Source organism: Arctopsyche grandis, chromosome 4 (genome assembly GCF_051622035.1).
Source record: "Arctopsyche grandis isolate Sample6627 chromosome 4, ASM5162203v2, whole genome shotgun sequence".
NCBI classification, from domain to species: domain Eukaryota; kingdom Metazoa; phylum Arthropoda; class Insecta; order Trichoptera; family Hydropsychidae; genus Arctopsyche; species Arctopsyche grandis.
In genome coordinates this window covers 15,340,983-15,359,177 of record NC_135358.1, presented here as the reverse complement: position 1 = coordinate 15,359,177, position 18,195 = coordinate 15,340,983, and the positions used below count along the sequence as shown (strand labels likewise).

Here is an 18,195-nt window from a genome sequence, read left to right as displayed (position 1 = left end):
ATATTAATAATTTATAATTGCCTTTCAAATGTGAAAGATAGAAAAAATGTATAATAAATCAATTATAGCGTATAAAAATAAGTACTATACCATAGTTAGGGATTCCAATACCGGTACTACTGAAAAGGATTCTACCAGTGTTTGGTCAAAACTCGACTACCGGTATTACTGATAGTACAAAATAGACTACCGGTGGTAAAATAATATTTATTTTATGTTAGTTGATTATTTTTAAATTAAAATAAAACGTCGTATCGGCTAGTTTGTATAGATTAGTCAAAGAATGAGTCACCAATGAACACTCAACATCCTTTTGACCTGCTATTCAAAGGAGCCGCTAAGCGCATCATAAATTTAAAATCAAAAATAAAGTATGCCTTCCAGAAACCTATTTTTTTTCTTAACAGTTATTTGACTGCATATATAATATTTGAAAGCCAAACCATCCCTTCCACGCAAAAATTCAAGGAGCACGCAAAAAATTATTTACTTTTTTTTGACACTCGCTGATCGGTGATTCGCGTGGTGTAGAAGGACTCAATGCATTATTTTGTAATTTATAAAGTAATTGATTAACACTTGTGGCACTGTGATGGATAGCGAGTGTCCAGGACTTTTATTTTGTTTTGTTTCTTCAAAAATACTGAATGCAGGGTTTTCATATTTTATGCATACCTCATCAAAACCTTTATGATTTGAATCACTCCATTACGGAATAAAAACATTGATCAATATCAACAGAAATAATTATTTTCGCGGGAAGTCCCTTGTACACGTGCCTCACTGATACAAGAGAGAGGGGGAATTCAGTATGTACCGTGCTTAACGGCCAGTGTGAGAATGATATCCGCCTTGGAATGACAGCTCTGCTTCAGACCTCGTTTTTTCATTTCTATCACTTATTTTATATTATTCGACGTTTAATCCACGATAAAATGATTTTTATTGTATCCTATGTATAATTACAATAATTAATCTCGCAGATTTTGCAATATTTTAACTTAAAACACAAAATTTTATCTGGATGCTTGGAGTCCAGCATAGTGGCTAGCGGATTTTTTAGCACAATAAGAAAAGTCTTAAATTAAATAATGTTTAGCCTACAGTGAATTAATTATTATTTTATTGGTAATTAATTAAATTTTATTACACAAATTGCAAAAATAAATCAATTATTACAAATACCGGTACTATCGACATTGTGGATTTTTCGGTAATACCAATAGTGTCAAAAGGTTTTTTTTGGAATCCTTAACATCCATGGAATCTACATAGATATATGAAAATCCAAATGAGTCATACACCTCATCGGGAATCGAATCACATTTAACTATACTGTGACTATTAACAAAATGGAAAACCTGTATCTTAATTGAAAAATATGGAAAGAGGAGACGAGCGTGAGATCCGAATGAATCGTACGAACCATATTAAACCGTGCAATCAGTGAAAGTCACATCGTAAATGACCTATGTATCTGACATCGATTATGTCAAATCCACCGGTTATACACTAAATGGCCGTTGAGTTTAAGACTACATACCTACATACGTATCACGAAATACAAATCGATTCGTTTTAATTGGTAATTACAAGATCGCCTGTGCAAAAAAATGTGCATGTGAACAAGAGTGTATTTGTGTATGTGCATATAAATAAAAGCATTGTCCACGTTCACAATGAACCGATTGCGCAACTAGAAAAGACGAGTCGCAACAGAGTCGGCAACTTCTGGGTCACCGTATCAAATCTTACCTCGCCGCAAAATTGCCGAGAGATAGCGAAAAATTTCGCGCATTTATGTAAATAATTGCATGTCTGTCGGCCGGCAGAGGCTTTGCTTTCCGCAATCCGTTCCCACGCGTATTTTTCCTAACACTTTTCTCTCAAACTGTCGTCTGTTGATGCTGCTCAAAGATTTATCGCATTCGGGCGCATGGGAATTTGAGGAAAGCGCAGTTTATGCAAATTAATCGCCGCTGAAATTCCACGCATTTTAATTGACGATGAAATTTTGCGATTGATAAACTTATCATGTCAGAAATTCGAAATTAAACGATTTATAGGAGAGTTTTTTTTGTACAGTAATCTAATGGTTTATCCAAATGAAAGACACTTTCTGAAAGAAAAATCCGACTGTGGTCTTTCTTAACCATACTATGGAATGATTGATCTTTATTTTGAAAAGGGGATGTTGGTTGCAAAATAAATGGTTTGAATTTCATTGACTACTGTGCGGCAATTTTAAGTCAGAATATATTTGGACAGATACAGATGCTTTGATTTTAGGTGCATTTACTAAAATAGTATATTATGGTAATAAACAGGACTGGCACAAAGGCGTAGGAGACTAGGCACATGCCAAGGGGCGCCTGCATTTTTTATTTTTTATTATAAAATTGAAGAAATAAATATAGCAATTTGCTTTCTTTGAACTTGTAAAATATTTTATTTTCAATTTAATTTTTCTGCTCGAAGTAACAATACTGACTGTAAATACTATAATTTACGAAGAACGCAGGAAGTCGACTATCAAATATCAACGACAAATAAATAAAACTTATCAAAATAAATCGTCAATACAATCGGTTACTTGGAATGGTATTTTAATAAAATACTGCTGAACATAAGCGGATCCAAGAGGTGTGCCATGAGTACTATGGCCCCTGCTTGGTCGATTTTAATTTCAAATATACATATGTATATAAATAATTTTTTTTGATTTTTCACATTTGAATTCATTATTCAAAACAGATTTTATTGTATGTATATTTTAGCTATATCTATTTTAATTTTACATCAGAGATATATTTGTTTTGAGATAGATGTTTTTTTCTTAATATGATTTTCTTCAACAATTTAAAAAAAAATTATTGCTTAAAAAAATAAAGGGGAGGGGGGGGGGCTGAAAACCAATCTGCCTAGGGGCGTCATATACCTTCGGGCCGGGCCTGTTAATATATAATAAAAAAATTAAATAATATCTAATAATTAATTAAATATACACATATCACCAAAAATCGATCAACGGAGACGGTAATCTGATGTATGTACATACATATATGTAATATGAATGACTTGAGCAAAATATTTCTACGCGCCAGAGGGTAAGATTATACCAATGAAATTTTATCGATTTTTATAGTTGTACGTACGCTCCAAAATTTAGTAAAATCCCTGAAACATCACCACAGGCGAAATTTGGAAAGGCGATTTCTATCGAAAACCGCTTATTCAAGGCACGCAATTCGCATAATCCTAAGCCTTGTTTTCGAATTTTTGGTAAGCAGTGGTCTATCACTGATTGAGACATAATTTTGATATATGTATGTAGGTAGTACATATACAATGTATTAATGCATATAATGAATCATACACAATCGTATTTACAGATATTTCAATTTGACTTGATCAGACATGTACTGTGAAAATTATTTTCAGTTTTTCCTTCGCATTGAAGAGTGGGTAAAAATATTAAAAAAAAATTTTTTTTTAAATGTTATGATACTTATATACATATTTCTGAAAGTTTAGACAAATATGACTAACAATGCGTTTCAACAATGGCAATGTTTCATGTTATATTCATACGCAACAGTCAGCAGAGCGATGATGAAAGTCAATCTTGGTCGGAGACAATGTGCAGAATCTCTACACGTGTGTCGTACAGGAAGTGAGAGAGCAGATTACTTCCGCTACCGCATCTTTTGGGAATATTTTTAAATAATAAAGCGCTTGCGATTCAAGCGAATTATAATCGAGGGATTCATTCGCCTTTTCCCATTTCTATTTTGTAAAATAAAAGGAAAGAAAAAAATCAATGTTACTTTCTTCGACCTTTGGTTACGGTACAATTGACATGACTTGACCATCGATGTACCGGCATTTCTAAATCGTCGTAGATAAAACATTTCACATTAGATAAATGTATACTCAAGCGAGTTATGGAGTTAATTGAATAGTCAGATTTAAAAAATCAATTAAGGAGAAAATAATTAAGCTCGTCTTAACAACTACATATATTTTAAGACAGAATGAATTCAACCAACAGTACGAGGTACCGATTAAAAGTGATCGGAAGAGATGTTAACACTTTCATATATTTCAAAATACCTATTTGCACTACATATTTTGGTATTGTGAATTTTCATAATGAATAGAAAGTTAATATTCATATAACGTTTTGCACATTTTTGTGAATTAACTTTTTTGCATTATCGTGCTAATTGAACGTTTGTATTGAATCAATATTTGTATATTCCGATGATAATTTATAAATAAATTTTGCTTTAGATATATTTACCTACTCGAATGTGTTTCTACAATGTTTTTAATTAATTTTTAGACTGCTATCTCTGTGTATCATTAAGATTTCAAACATCTCTAATTCGTTTCATCATATTCTAATATCGTTATTATTATCAACCACGTGTCATTTACATACATACATATGTATGCATGTGTACATACTGCTAAATCCGACATGCTTTCGTTCCACTCTATTCTGGGCTATTATATTTTACTTTTAGAATTTAGCGTCATATATCCCAACTCGTGGTAAGAACACTCTCAAAATTACGGCATGGCACGCTTAGGTACACTCCAGCTGTAATAGCCGTTCTTCATGTCATTATTAATTCGTACGATCTTATTATTTTGACAAGTTTTTATTACATTTCTTCAAATATGGGAATCACTGTTATCGATCAATGTCGACCTATATCAATACAAGGATGAAATATTACCGAAAACACTTTGGAGGGTGAGTTTTGCCAAGGATCGCGATGACATATGTATGTAGATAAGGCACACTAGCGGGTTTTTTACATGTAAAAATCTATCTAACACTAGCTCCTTCACTAGCTCCTCTCTGTCAGCTATGTGCTTTAGTCATAAATATTATGCATACATATGTATGTATGTATGTACATATCAAATTGGCAAAAACGATCATTCCCGCTATGTCAGAAATATCTGAATTTAATTTATGTACAATATATAAAAATTTATGTACAAGTCTAAATCCATAGATGTTTCTATGGATGGATTCATTTATTAATTCATTGTTAATTTCGTGTTATTCAGCCTCTCGAAATACAGCGATTTATGTAATAAAAAATTCTGCAATGTTAGTACTTAATTTTGTAGGAAGGCGCATTGGGATTTACCTGTTAGACCTTCCTGGTATATATCTACAAATATGAAAATAAAATTAATAAAAATATATACATACTTTTAGAAATACATATATATTTCTTATCTGCATATGTATTTCCCTTACTTACTTTTTCATTATTTTTTGCATTTTTAATCCTCATACTTTGACCAATCCACGGCTTAGAAATAGTATCTACATAAATAATTCAAAATAAACGGATAAAGCCAATAATATTTTTTTATAATTAATTAGCAAGGCATATTTAACGACCGGCAAATGAATAATTTAATTGTTACTATCCACTAATATTAAAATAAAACGTCCATTTGAGAATTGCGATTTTGATACGTTATAAAACGCCAATATGTAAATATAAATCAAACGTAAATCAGGGGTTATATTTTTTAATTAAAATTTGTTGACCTATTGACTGCGGAGTATGAGGAGAAATTTTTGCAAATATTATACGGCTGTAAATTTTTTTTTTACATTTTCTTCGTTACGTTGATTATCAGAGATAAAATAAAAATTTAAGAATGCGATAATCAAAACTAATACGCGCTTTAATGATTATTATTGTTATATATTATACATAAGTACATATAAAAAACTTTATTAAAAACTGAATATTCAGAAGACTGCAGAAATTAGTCACGGATTTAACCAATTTCTTTATAACATCAATATTTGAAATTTATTCATACACATTATGTCGCATGAAGCGGAAACAATGCTGATTTTTTTCACCGGATGGATATAACATACATACATACATATGTGTACTTTCGTTATTCAACCATTTATTCGGTGATTGCAGGTTGTTGTATAATCTTGCGCTTTGCCAGTATTTCCTTTAATTAACCATTCGTTGAGTGGCTGTTTTGTGACGGAAAGAAACAAATTGGTACATCGGATGAAACCCGTGGCATCAACGCATCTCAGAACAATGAGTTACGTGCGTAGGTATCCCTATGTGTAATATTTTTTATTGAGATACCCAAACCAGATAGTATTGTTCACTTTTTTCTTAAATGTCATAACTGCGAATCAAATTTTCACATCGTTTTATTATTAAGTGAGTTGTCGCTATAGTTACGAATCGAAATAGCGCCATCACGATTTGAGAAGCACTGTTGTTGGTCATGTCCGAGTAAATTACATGTCTCATCTTCATCTATCCGGGAGGCTTTCACCGGATCGTAAGAAACGGTAACACAAGTATCGTATAATGGCCTATCACGACTACAAAAATTACCGGTTAAATATTTGTACGTATTCGATGAATGATATTTTATGTATTACAAACTCCTATCAGTTAAAATATTACACAAAAATGCCCTCGAATGTATGGATGTATGAAGATGTAGATATTTAAAAGTGAATCATTCAATGCATGTGATGAAACTTAATATTTACTGAATCATTGGACCAAAAGTGCTTTCTTATAAAAGACTCTTTAATAATTGATTTATAAATAAAAAGTATGTATAGGTACGTTTGTGAAGTAAGCATTTTGATTCATTCTTTATATGAACTGACATGATAATAAACCATAGTTATTAGAATTAAGAATGCTTCAATGACAATATGGAATATCGCAACAAAAATTTCCAAATCGCAGTCATCAATAGTCATAATGGTCTCGTTCGCTATTGTATGCTTGCGAAATTATTTTAATGGTAAGTAATATCATGTCATGGCAGGGGTAGGCAACTTTTTTATGATTATAACTACATACATACATACATATGTATGAGGCTGTATGTATACAAAAGTGTGAGATTCAATTAACTTTAATCCACATATGTAGATAAGTAATCCATGTCTTAATTGCTTACTTAAAATTTTAATCCTCCTTTTTCCTATCCTTTACATGAGCTTTTTCTTGTGATTAATGTAAAAGAAAATATAACAATTTGCACCAATATTGTATGTACATGTTCTTTAAATTAATTATAATTTTGCAATTCGTTGATTTATCAATTGAATATGAGACCGTACCAAGTTTACCGTGAATTTGGTAAACTTGAATATATTCAAATAAATATACAATCTTTGAAACATTTTAAAATTGGAAGATGTACCAAGGCCAAATTTTAAATCGAGGAAAACCAAGTTCGATTCACATGAAAAAATACGAATTGACAAGTAGTAAATTTAAATTCGCAACGTGTGTTTATTGCAACATTATCATTCAACACATTGAATTAAATTTAATGTGTTGAATGATAAGGTTGCCCATATGTACGGTGGCCATAAAGAAAATTTAGAATTTTAAACAATCATGTTTACTATTCATCATTGAAATTTAAATGTGCTATTACTATGCCAGCAGCATAGCTCGGTCGTTAAGCTTCTGCTTAGCGTCCAGAGGCGCCGGGTTCGATCCCTGGGACCGGGCCTCGAATGAAAATGAATTTTTCAGAGTATTTGCCAATTATCTCTGATTTCATTGTTGAAACGGTTCCCGGAAAAAAAATTGGCTAAAAATCCTTCCTACCTACTATGTCACCACTATTTGAAGTATGATTGATGTAAAATAAAATGTATGTACAATTCATAGATGTCTCGTTAATTTGCGAGTTTTTCAGTGTCTCGTAATTCAACGACTTGTTATAAAAATGCTGCATTTGTAATTGGCCAGGAAGGCGCATTGGGATTTACCTGTAAGGCCTTCCTGGTATATTGTATGTAAAAATAAAAAAATAAATAAATGACATAAATTTTGATATTTTTCACAAGAATTAACTTTTTTTAATAACGTGGGTTCGGGCTGTAAAAAAATGTATACAGCTTATTTTATAGTTGTACATATATATATATACATGTACATATTTGGTATAAATGCATCATCTCGATGTTCCTATTTACAAGGTTTTTATTTTAATTGGTTTGTTTCATTGGTCCACATATTGTGCATTAATGAAAATATTTGTTCAATGGGGACATTAGATCCAGGTATATGTACATAAGGAAAATTCAACAATTTTTAAAATTATTTTATTATCTGTGAAAAATCCAAAAATTTCGACCCACCCATGTTGGTAGGACTTGTCATTTTGTCGTCATTCTTCGATCTTTTCATCTGTTTCGATCTTCGATCTCTCTAACAGTTCTATAGCATTAAACAGAACCGATTTTTTAAGGTTTCCCAGTAGGGTCGTACTAATGAAACATCCATAGTCGATTTTACAAAAAACAAAGGACAAGAGGGCAGCTTAATAAATAAATAAATCTAAAGTACAGAGCAGTGAAATAAAGCACTGTTCTCTGAAATAAAGGACGTATGTTCAGCGTACCCATATGTACAAGTAGGATATATATTGTAAAATATGTACATATGTATGTACATATCTCGTATATGTACTGCTGCAAGTTATAGTAATAGCTTTTTATTCGTCACCGTGATTTTATTTCAAACAGTCTGATATGTTTTTGATCATTTTTAGCTTCGCTTTTATATGCCTATCTATAAATTTAATATAACATCCACTGTCTAATGTTGAGTATTTTCTTTCTTGCCGTTATAAACAAGCCATTAGATCTACCGTGCGTCATCGGTCGCGCGGTGTGTCGAAAATTACGCTTGAAAAAACAGCGTATCACACATTTTATTATTTGTTTATATATTGGACATAATTAATTGGCGTGTTATGCGTATTTAGTCGCAATTTCCGGTTATTTAAATTATTAAGTTGTCATCGTATCCTTGTGATTTATGCTCGCGCAATAAGCGTCCCTATGGCGCGTCTTCACAATTCACTTTCGTTTTCACTTTGATTGCTTGTTAAAAACTAGAAAATACCTGCGATTTAGCCGTGAAATCGATTGCGACTCTCGAACGACGAATCATGCGAATCTATTATATTTGCATATGAAAATTTCGCTTGTAATCGAACGTGTGCAAGTGCAGTGTAGGCGACATGCAGTTTTTATTGAGCCATCTAACCGAAATCATGACAGATTGTTTATCTATTGTAAACAGCCGGAATTATTACGACAATATATGAGCGCTTTATGCAAATTTGTGCCGTTTGAATGTGGAGGTGTTCTTGTAGTTGCAAAATGTATGGGTCAACTGACCACTCGATCGCGTTGAAGTTCTTTATACAGATAGGAATTTTCTTGGTCTCTAGTGGGACACTATACGTTGCGCATTATTGTTGGTTACGTAAAGGTGGCTCTTCACGCTCCGTCTTGTTCGAATTACACAATAAATAACAACAGGAAGGGATTATCGCACTCTTTCCCCCAGGTCAAACGTCACATCGTCGGTCTTCGGTCGGTTATACAACGATATCTTATAGACCGCTCCCCAAACTATGGCTCGGGGTCAGAATGGAAAGGTGCATATGTATACATATATTTATTACATCGCTTGGAGACTGCTAAATTCTTCGACGCATCTTCAAAGGCGATATTGAATAACTCTCTCGGAATTAAAAAAAGTAATGGAAATCTTACTCGCAATGAAGAAGCCTGTTACTTGTTGCGTTGTCTCTTACATGTGCAGCTTAGACCGGAGGGGAAAATACAAATTTTGGATTACCCATCACCTGAAAACTTACCTCGTATAAAGGGAACGTCAAATAAAACAAATCATCGATGTCCTTGACTACAATCAGTTGATTTATCTCTGTAAAAATCACGAAAACTACGACAAAATATGATATTCTGGCTTGCTTATATTTTATCCAATTAGTACATTTTTTCTGATTTTTTTTATATACATATCTAATATATAATTTCGAAAGAGACTTTGTATGTATGTATGTATGTAAGGTTTGTTGGTTATCAAAAAACAAATCAATGTTTCTATGACACGATTCGATATGGTTGAATTTGAATTATTTTTTATTAGATTCGCCATGTTTAAGCTGTTTATATTACAAATACTGAGTGATGCCGGGTAAAACAACTATTATAAGATTAAGATAGATACCAAAGGAAGTTTTCATTAACTTTTATATTTTAAATAATGATTTGAATACGACCAAAATAATGATTTTCTAAAAAGAAAGCTTCCGCCATACAAATGCCCGTTGTATGCGTGGCATGCCTTGAATGATTATTTATGGGAAAAACGACGACTTTAAATTATCTTTAATAAGTCAAAACTAATCATAATCGACTCAATTGAACTAAAATAGGTGGCTATATAGTGTTTATTTTTTAATTGTAAAAAATATCGAATCAATTCTAAAAAAAGACATGGAAAAACCCACTTTTTGTTATTTTTGTCGAGCTAAATCGATTGGATGGAGATTTCATAAACTATTATGGGAGATCCAAAATTTGCATTTTTCGCTCCGGCTTAATGTACATATAGATGTGCCTCTTAAATTTGCCATAGTACAATCTCCATGAGAGGGTTCATTTCAAATTATTATCAACCGCAACATTTCCGCAATGTTTTTGATTTATAAATTAATTTTTTCATCAATTGATTCAAGTTATAACTTTCTGTTTCGTTATACATACATATGTACATATGTATATAACATGAATAAATTTAATTATAAAGTCTGAAAAAGACAGTCAATATCAATTTATTTTTTCTGGATATTACCAGAAACTACAATAAATAATATACATATAATATAAATCATCTTCTTGAACACCATCCAGTATATTGATTCAATGCCAACACTAAGTTTTATCCGACATTCCAATTGAGAATCACTGTATTGTCATATTTTAGTTCATATAATGCTTCATCTCTATGGGTGACAACGCGTCATAGCAATTTTATTTTACTGTTAGAGCATCGTATTGGTCAAATATTGCAAAAAATGATGATCAATAAATTCTTGAATACATAAACAGAATTGTTTGATTAAATTGTTATATAAGCTGCGAATTCCTTTTATAAAAATGCTATTTTACTATTTAAATATATGTAATAATTTCATCGCTTACGACACGTTACATTTTTTATACGTATATGCAAATGTTGATCCATTTGAATATTACGCCCATCAAAAAGATTAATGCTTTGGGCAATCGAATGAAAATTTTCTCATCTTTATATTCCTTTCGTCTGTGAGAAGTTTTCCATTGTTATCGTCCGGACTGAGTTTTTTTCCACGTCTCATTTTCACTCTTTTCTAAAAGTGAAAATTACATTTTTGTTTATTGTTGAGTTTCATCGAAAACGAGTTTGTCTTCGATGTTCGAATATAATCTTTGCGAGATCATCGCTAGATTTATGCATTTATCTCGATCTCGGTCCATTGACCTTAAACTTCACTTTGGTGTTGGTCGACCTATGTACATATATGTATGTATATATAAAGTTTCAAAATAATAAAAATAATTCGTTAAATCAACTTTTTTTATATATATTCATATGTATGTACGTCATTTTTACTTTAAAAATGATACATACATATCGTATAACTAATATTTGAATATAAATAATCATTTGAGAAATAAAAATACCTTATTTAGTCTAAATTTTGAGGCTTATGTAAGATGTACTAAAAAAAAGGATATCCGCCCCAAAGTTTTGTCATAATTTCAGACCCAGTTTCATAAGTCATATAATCTTGTGATGCAATTGAAATTGTAGCACGGAAGTTTGAGTCGTTATATTTATCTGTTGCACAATTTTAAACGTTTTATTCAATACACAATCCTGCACTTATTTATTAAAATTGCTTGTTTGTCAACGCATCGATGTCACCGAAGTAGTTTCTACACTTTTCACAATTTATCTCAAATTACGTATGTTAAACTGAAAACAATAGTACAATGGCAAAACGAAAGCAGATTACAATCATTCCGAGAAAATGTAAGAAATTTTGGTAAAATTTGCAGATTTTTTCGTGTCGATTAGTAGGTACTAATGATACTATAATTGAGCTTTGTAATAAGATGACAAATTATCTCATTGTAATATTTATAGTTTTGCATAATGGATGTATTAATTATGTTTAGCTGAAAATGGTTGCAAAAAATTATTAATAAAAAATTCACAATTTATTCAGGACCATGATTTATTAGCAGAATTTTTTTTTCTAATACAATAGTGGAGTTAATTCGATTTTCTAAATAAAATTACTAAATATAGACATGCATATATTATATAGACATACTTGTGTTTATAAATAATTACAAATCTACTGCTGCTGTTCTTTTTTCTTAATAATTAATTTATGTGCTAACCAGCGGCGTGGACTAGTGGTCACTGGTTCGAGTCTCACTAGAGTCCCGCTGCTGGCTAGACCTTGGTTTGTGACTCCAGGTGGATCGTTTCTTGTTTGCTGATTTTTCTGATTTTCATTGAAACGGTTCTTGTAAAATTGGCATTTTCTTTCCTGTATCTCTTGCTAATCTCAAGGTATTCAGCGTCTTGAGGTTCAACAATTTAATTATATAATATGTTGCAATATTTTTTCCATATACATACATACATACACATATCACTGTGGATGTTTGTATGAATTCGCATTGTATAAAATGCTTACGTATATTAATTGTATTGTATCTATTTAAGTGCGCTAGTCGACTTCATGTTCTATGAAATAAAATAAAATTATAAAAATAAAACCAAATTATGAAATAAATTTAATATTAACTAAGTATTCAGTACAAAATTGATCAATGAAACATCCACATTTTATCACTACGTGACGGTTTGTGCAAATATAGCGATGTCTATATATTATATATACCAGCAGCATGGCCTAGTTGTTAGCATATAATGTTTTCCAACAAACTTGTGATGGGTTCGAATCCCACTGGTTGCTGCTGGCCAGATCTTGGTTCGTGATTCCAGGTCGATCGTTTGCCAATTTATCTGATTTTCATTGCAATGGTTCCTGCGAAATTGGCATCCTCGCCCCTATCTCTCTTGCAAGTGTCGAGCTATTTAACATCTCGATTTTTCGCTAGTTTTATAAATGCTACAATTTTCTCCGTAAATGTCTCTTTGGATGTTGATTGTATTTGCCTTGTGTAAATGCAATGTAAATTGTACTTCTGTACAATTTTTGACCATACATGTCATGTTTAATGTAAAAATATATAATAATTATGCAATGCTGTTGTATGCTGTTGGTCAGGCTAGGATATTTGTGACTCCAAGTCGATCGTTTCCTATCAGAGTTTGCCAATTTTTCTGTTTTCATTGTTGAAACGATGCCTCGATTAAAAATTGGCTACAAACCTTCCTACCAACAATGTCACCACTATTTGAGTATGATTATGTACAATAAAATGTATGTACAAGTTAAAATTCATAGATGTCTTGTTAATTTCGGGTTTTCAGTGTCTCGTAATTCGGCGACTTGTATAATAAAAATGCTGTATTGTTTGTAATTGGCCAGGAAGGCGCATTTAGGTTTACCTGTAAGGCCTTTCTGGTATATATTTATATAATAAATAAATCAATAAAAATATATAATTGATATTTCTTGATGTACACTCGTCCCATTGGAGCGATCTGTAAGAAGAGTGTACATGATTGATTGAATAATTGAATACCTCAGTATTAAGTACTATTAGATGAACATAAAAAATTCGGAATCACTGGTATGAACAATTTCACAGAAGCCTCTAATGAATTCACGATTCCAAATGTTTTTGCCAACTGATAAAAATGAAAACCAAGAATATAAAAACTCGTACGAAGATATTTTTTTTGTATTACTTTATGGCAAAATCATTGTACATATCTTATTCAGTATTAATATGGGAGCACACAGTGGCATAACACACGAACAAATTACGGTCGCTATTAAGTCACAATATGATTCAGCCGATTTTTCACATCTAATAAGCAAAAGACTGCCATACTCTTTTTTATTCAACCGCCAAAAGTGAACGTCTCAAAAGCCCGAACGAGACCGCCAGAATTTGTCGGTACAAAAAAAGAGCTTTATTCAAAGCGGCAGAGACGCGCTCGTGAGAATACTATTTAGTATTTAAATCTATTTTTGACAGAAAAAACCCTACATACATACATATGTACATATATGGATGAGATGAAATGGACGAAGAGACCATTCGTCCCCACTTGCGTTACAAAACCGATCTCAATTGCTCACCTCTTTTTAGAGATTACACGGGGCCGAGGTCATTAATACAGTCGAAACATCGAAAAAGTGCCTTGCTAAAATTAAAAAATGCCTAATGGTAGGTACACTTACGCGAAAATCGACCGAAAGTGAGCGTCGAATCGTCAATTTGGTACAATTGTTTCGACAAGTGGGTTAGGCTACGCCTACGATTACGTGTTCGCCTATAAAAAATATATTATGACGTATCGATCTGTGAACGTGTTTCAATATTAAAAGTACATATGTATATTCAAAGCATCTCCTATGAATATTGGAATTTTCTTTTATGAATGAACATAAAGTTTGAAAATTTTAAGGTTTCAACATTGAGTCAATAAAACGGGTATTTTATGAAATATCATAAAATTCAGACAACCTTTAAATGTACGTACATACATAAGTATGTTAACGTTTTGATCTAAGGTACATATCACACATATAGAATGTAAATATGTACACTTACACATATTCATATATGCATATCTACTTTATAGATACGAATTTATAATCAATTCCACATTATAAATTTACAAACATAAATTGAATTGTTTAAATTGTTATAAAAAAATATATGAAATATATTTTTGGTACATATATTTATTGGTAGATAGTCTATATTAAGAGTTTCGAAGACATGCAAATTTTGTCTGTACAAATGTTATCAAACTTAGTAAAACTTATTATTTTAATATGACTTATGAAAATTTTCTCTATCTACAGAGTATGTACATACATATATATTTCATATGTTCATATGTATATGTGTATGTACAAAAATACTATTTATATTTGACTTAATTCACAAATTGTTATCACTTATTTTAATTTTATATGTCCAGAATCTCGGAAAAGCAGAATAAACGTATTACAGGCCAACAGTATTTTTAAATATTGTTAAACGTAAAACATTATATTCAATGCTTGCGAAATATTTCACGAAATGAAGATAAGTGGACTTATGCCACTTTCAAATATAATGGCTGAATTATAATGTATATACATATGTAAATACTAAATCTAAAAAATCTACTAAATGATTTAATCTTTTGAATAAAGACAACTAAATTTTCCAATGACATTTTTATTAAAAAATCGTGTGATTTTTAAAAAATTTAAAGATCGTGTAGTTTCTATTGCAGTTTTGACAAACAATTTGAGTTTTTTTTTTTAATTTTGTGCCAAAACTCAATGTACATTTTTATCTTGAGAAAAATATCACTAATTTTATTTACATAAGCTTTGTATCAATTAATTAAATTTACATAAATACAATGTTCCTTGTTCATAAGCACTCATAAGTGATCTATAATTAGATTTAAAAACCCTTTTGCTTTAAAACTCTGCATGTCACAAGCCCTTATTTTTAAATATTGTATGTAAATATACACTTACATATGTACACGTAGATTTTAAATCTATATAATTTAATAATTATATACTTTAATATACATATATTAATTCAGATGGTATTCACAGTGATTACTTTATTTAAAACTAAACCAAATCAGTGATTAACCATTTGAAACATGAACTTTAAGTTTAATATTTCATTGGCCCACTTTCAAATAAAATTGAAATTTGAAACAAAGAAACAGTTAACCATCGTTCTGACTACATATGTATATGGACACTTAAATATTATAGTAATCGAAACTCTTTAAGATGAAAAATGTAACTTTTGACAGATGAGTGCTATAAATATGCAATGCAATCAACTTTTGTCTGAGGATTCGAATATCGGGTAAACTTTGGCATTGAAAACAATTGCGCAACCGGGTCAATTTTTCCCAGTGCGAAAAGTGAACTTGTTGTGAAGCACCGGCTACGGAATCGGCAGCAGATTCCCCTTGGTATAATCCCCACCATTGTCGTCAATGGCCAGAAGACGATCCCCATATATATAGCCGTACTGGCCGTTCACAAGGCGCATTCTCTCACCCCGACCCTCCCGGCGAGTACCGTCAACCTAAACAACATGAACAAATTCACCGTGGTAAGTGGACGGACACCCACACCTCTCTCAGTGACAACATCTCACCTGTGCTAATCAAAAGTGATCGATCGATGCCAATTTATAATCGAAAACTATTTAAAAAACCAAAAAAAATAATCAAGTGTATGTTGTGCGCGTGTGGTTCCTCCTAAATGTTGTTTATATTGGCAGTGTTGTTTACGACGGCCAAATATTTAACGGATCATTCTTTTTTTTGTATTTAACGGTACTTAAAACGATTTTGATTCTTATATGTTAGTTATTGTGCTGCCAAATAACTATGCTTATCAAATCTATTTTATGTATAATGTGCAAATCTCATCTTGACGATTTAAGATTGACGCAACAAGCAAAATCACACTGTATTCATTACCATATAAAACACAATTATTTTAATGACTAAATTTAGCATTCAATCAACTTAAATTGATCAAATTGTTTGAAAGTAAATTCAATTGATTTTTAAAGTTATGTATGGATGAGAGCAAAATATATACATATAAAAAATCTGACAAGATTAGTAATAGTACACTATTCTTAATCTCTTTCACTTTTATTGCCTAGTTTTCGATGGCAATGAATGCCATATTAAATTATATAAAATGAAAGAACACATTTTATTTGTCCAAATATAATTAATTGACGAAACGGTGTTAAAATTCGACACATTCACTCCTTTTCTTTCACTTTCAATTGCCATTCTATAGTAAATTTTATTCATATGTCTAATCAAATACAAATAATAAGAATGTTTCAATAATATTTTCAAATAAAATTTACAATATTATCAATATTACTATATTGAAGTATTTTTATACTAATAACGAATTTGGACCCAATTTATTTGAATGCGATCAAATCATAGCACAGCTGAAATGATTCACGAGAGCTTATAATGTTTTCATAATTCAAAATAAACTAACACAACTATAATTTTGTTTACACAGTGTGCTCTGGTGGCCCTTTTGGCGTGCGCTGCTGCTGAGCCTCCATCAGGCTACAACTACAACAGGCCATCAGGTGGTGGTGGTGGCGGAGGATTCTCGAGTGGAGGATTCTCAAGTGGAGGATTCTCAAGCGGTGGAGGATCAGGACTTATCGGAGGCGGTGGATACACCGCAGTCAGCTCCGGCTACCAGACCTCAGAAGGCCAACAAGTCGACCCCGTCCTCCTCGAACAGATTAAACAGATCCTCCTCAGAGAAGAATCCCAATCTGGAGGCGGTGGTGGTGGCGGCCATGGTGGCATTTCATCTCCCTCATCATCATACGGAGTACCTTCCTCGTCCTATGGCGTGCCCTCTTACAACAGCAGGGTCGTAGGAATCGAGATTGGACAGGTCCAACCAGCCCTCCAAGTCGCCCAATACGAACAACACGGAGGATCCTCCGGTGGTGGCTACCCAGCAGCGCGCCCATCAGGCTCATACGGTGCCCCTTACTAATTCCCATCCCATCCATAGTAACCCCTATAATCCCAAATCCCTTCCTTATTCTTCATCCCCCATTTTCCAATCATAACCGCCAAGAAAAAAACCATGCATTTTAAATGCAAACATTGTATAAAGCATTTTTTTAATGTTAATCAAACTAGCTTAAGTTTTATATTTATATTATATTTAAAAAAATAGAAAATACATTTTTTGCCACCGTTACATTGAATTTTAAATCATCTACATACATATCTACCTGATGCACAGTTTCCCAATGTGACTACAATTACTACTACTACCTGACTTCATGCATGATTATAGGTATTATATGTGAAGGTATTGAGACAATTTATCCAATTATATTTATTATAAAACATCCAAAGCTCAGATGTGCATATGTTACAGTCCAAGTGTACATTTCATTCGTTAATGAACGTACTAGTTTGTTCATAAACGAACCAATCTGGCCAATACTGTTCACAAAAGAACGAATTATTATAATTTGTTCATGACCCAACTGGTTCGGTGATTATTCCGCAAAAAGCGATC

The 18,195-nt window shown here is 31.9% G+C and overlaps 1 protein-coding gene across 1 annotated transcript; it reads left to right on the top strand.

The window, feature by feature from the left end:
- The first annotated feature begins 16,166 nt into the window (after positions 1-16,166).
- On the top strand, positions 16,167-17,836 carry LOC143910726 (uncharacterized). The gene is made up of 2 exons (XM_077429323.1): positions 16,167-16,213; positions 17,161-17,836. The coding sequence occupies exons 1-2, from the start codon at positions 16,196-16,198 to the stop codon at positions 17,656-17,658; spliced, it is 516 nt and encodes a 171-aa protein (XP_077285449.1). The 5' UTR covers positions 16,167-16,195; the 3' UTR covers positions 17,659-17,836.
- Positions 17,837-18,195: the final 359 nt, after the last annotated feature.